The sequence below is a fragment of the Octopus bimaculoides genome, chromosome 23 (assembly GCF_001194135.2).
Source record: "Octopus bimaculoides isolate UCB-OBI-ISO-001 chromosome 23, ASM119413v2, whole genome shotgun sequence".
NCBI lineage: Eukaryota > Metazoa > Mollusca > Cephalopoda > Octopoda > Octopodidae > Octopus > Octopus bimaculoides.
The window spans coordinates 18,288,116-18,290,529 of NC_069003.1; the positions used below are offsets into that span (position 1 = coordinate 18,288,116).

General features: G+C 32.9%; 1 protein-coding gene across 1 annotated transcript in view; it reads left to right on the forward strand.

The window, feature by feature from the left end:
• The first annotated feature begins 1,466 nt into the window (after nucleotides 1-1,466).
• The window catches only part of LOC106867817 (calpain-3), a 114,107-nt gene continuing 113,159 nt past the window's right edge, over nucleotides 1,467-2,414 (forward strand). The window contains exon 1 of the mRNA XM_014912840.2: nucleotides 1,467-1,682. Coding sequence (XP_014768326.1) covers nucleotides 1,656-1,682 — 27 coding nt within the window. The 5' untranslated portion in view covers nucleotides 1,467-1,655. The remainder of the gene's footprint in view (nucleotides 1,683-2,414) is intronic.

The following is a 2,414-nucleotide window of genomic DNA, read 5'->3' on the forward strand; positions in this document are numbered from 1 at the left end:
ATTTACCATATATATGTATGTGTGTGTGTGTGTGTGTATACACACACGCACACACACACACATATATATATATATATGTATATATATATATATATATATATATATATATATTTTGTTTGTATGTACATATACATACTGCACACTCTCACACACACACACACACATGATGGGCTTTCTGTCAACTAGACTCCACTCAGATACCATCAGTTGATCACAAAGTTAGATATTAGAAGACATCTGGCCAAAGTGCCAGGCAGTGGCATGGACCAAACCCCAAACCCTGTGGTTTACCAAGGGAACCTCCGTTTCTGACCACAGGGCCATTACTTGCACCTGTGTGTATTTTTTGCATTTTTCTTCCTTTTTTCACAAAGGAATAAAACAGAACAGAGAAGTCAGGCCACAACACCATATCTCCAGAGTTTTCTTGAAGATGGGGTTCTAATCCTGAAATATTGAAATATAAAGTTAAAGTACAAACCATCTATTTGTATTAATTACTAATAAACTATGGCAGCAAGCTAACAGGATCATTAGCATGCCAGACAAAGTGCTTTGTTGCATTTTTTGTGGTTTTATGTTCTGAGTTCAAATTCCACTGAGGCTAACTTTGCCTTTTATCATTTTAGGGCTAATAAACTAAGTTGAGCACTGGAGTTGATGTAATTGACTATCATCCCACTCTCTGAAAATTTCAGTTCTTATGCCTATAGTAGGAAGAATTATTTCTGATAAATTGAAGTAGAAAGCTGGCAGAACATTAGCACACCAGACAAAATGCTTTGCAGCATTTCGTCCAACTCTCTATGTTCTGAACTTAAATTCCCTCAAGGTTGACTATGCTTTCCATCTTTCAGAGTTGATAAAATAGGTACAGTTGAGTTTTGGGGTTGGGCCTATATTAGAAAAAAATTATTTCTAATAAATTGACATGGCAGGCTGGCAGAAACATTAGCATTCTGGACAAAATGCTTTGCAGAATTTCTTCCAGTTCTATATATTTCTGAGCTCAAAGTCTGTGAAAGTCAACTTTGCCATTCCTGCTTCTGGGGTTGATAATATAGGTACCAGTTGAGCACTAGGAACCAATGTAATCGACTAGCCTATTCTCCCCAAATTTCAGGCCTTGTGCCTATAGTAAAAAAGATTAATTTTCGTAACTTGCATTGTTTTGGCTTAGAAATATTAAAAACATAATAAATAAATAGATAAATAAATAAATAAATTATCTGCTATGCTAAACTAACAATAAATATTGCAAGACACTGATCTGAACTTTTTGGCCAGCATTATTAACAAAATATGTATTGATTAATTAGTCCTATGACATAAAATGATCTCTCTCTTCCTACAGTTGGGGAGTCTAAGTATGAATGTTCATGTTTGAGGTTTTCGATAATTTGATAAATCTCTGCTAAGAAGCTTAGACAACAGCAGAGCAAATGATGTCATGCGTAATTAGCTTAACACATACAACTAGCTGCACGTCTCACATGTACCATAGACACAAAAAGAAGCAGCGAAATTATTTCTTAGTGAGTCTCTTTGTGAGTACCAAATTAAATTGAAGAGCAGAACTGAGGTTATTCAACCTGTGAGATAGAGTAACAGTAATAATAATAACAGTTGCTATTTTCTGTACTCCTGACAACATCATGTATGGAGGATCGAGCCGGCAATATGTAAGTCAGTCAGTTTTTTTCCTATCTGCATGTTATCATATTCAGACATCTTTCTCTCTTTCTCTCTCTCTCTCTCTCTCTCTCTCTATATATATATATATGTATATATATATATGAAAGAAGGTTTGAAAATGCAATTTTAAAGATGTTTATTCACTTGACCGGTTTCACTTTTTTAGAAAAAGATTGTCAAAAGTACAATGTAAATCTTTGTATAAGCTTGGTTGTCACAAAAGTATAAAAATGCATATATACATTCTTTGATAATCATAAGAAAATGTTAAAAACAGTTTAAGTATTAGAATACATATATACATTCTTTGATGATAATAAGAAGAATATGTTTAAAACAGTTTAAAAGAGAGTATTCAACGGAAAGTGTTTGGTAGTATATATATACTCCGAAGATATATTTAAGAATTTACAAAAATTTGGAGAGAAACTGACCTGTCTTTTTAAGATGTTTTAGCTACACACATTATGCCTGAACTATAATGTATATGTACATATATATTTGTGTGTGTTGTATGTATGTATATACTCACACACACATACATATGTATGATATATACACACTCACCTATATATATGTATTTATATATGTATAGACACACACACACATATACATGAATATGTTTGTGTAGGTATGTATGTATGTATATATATATATATATATCATCATCATCATCATCGTCATTTAACGTCCGCTTTCCATGCTAGCATGGGTTGGAC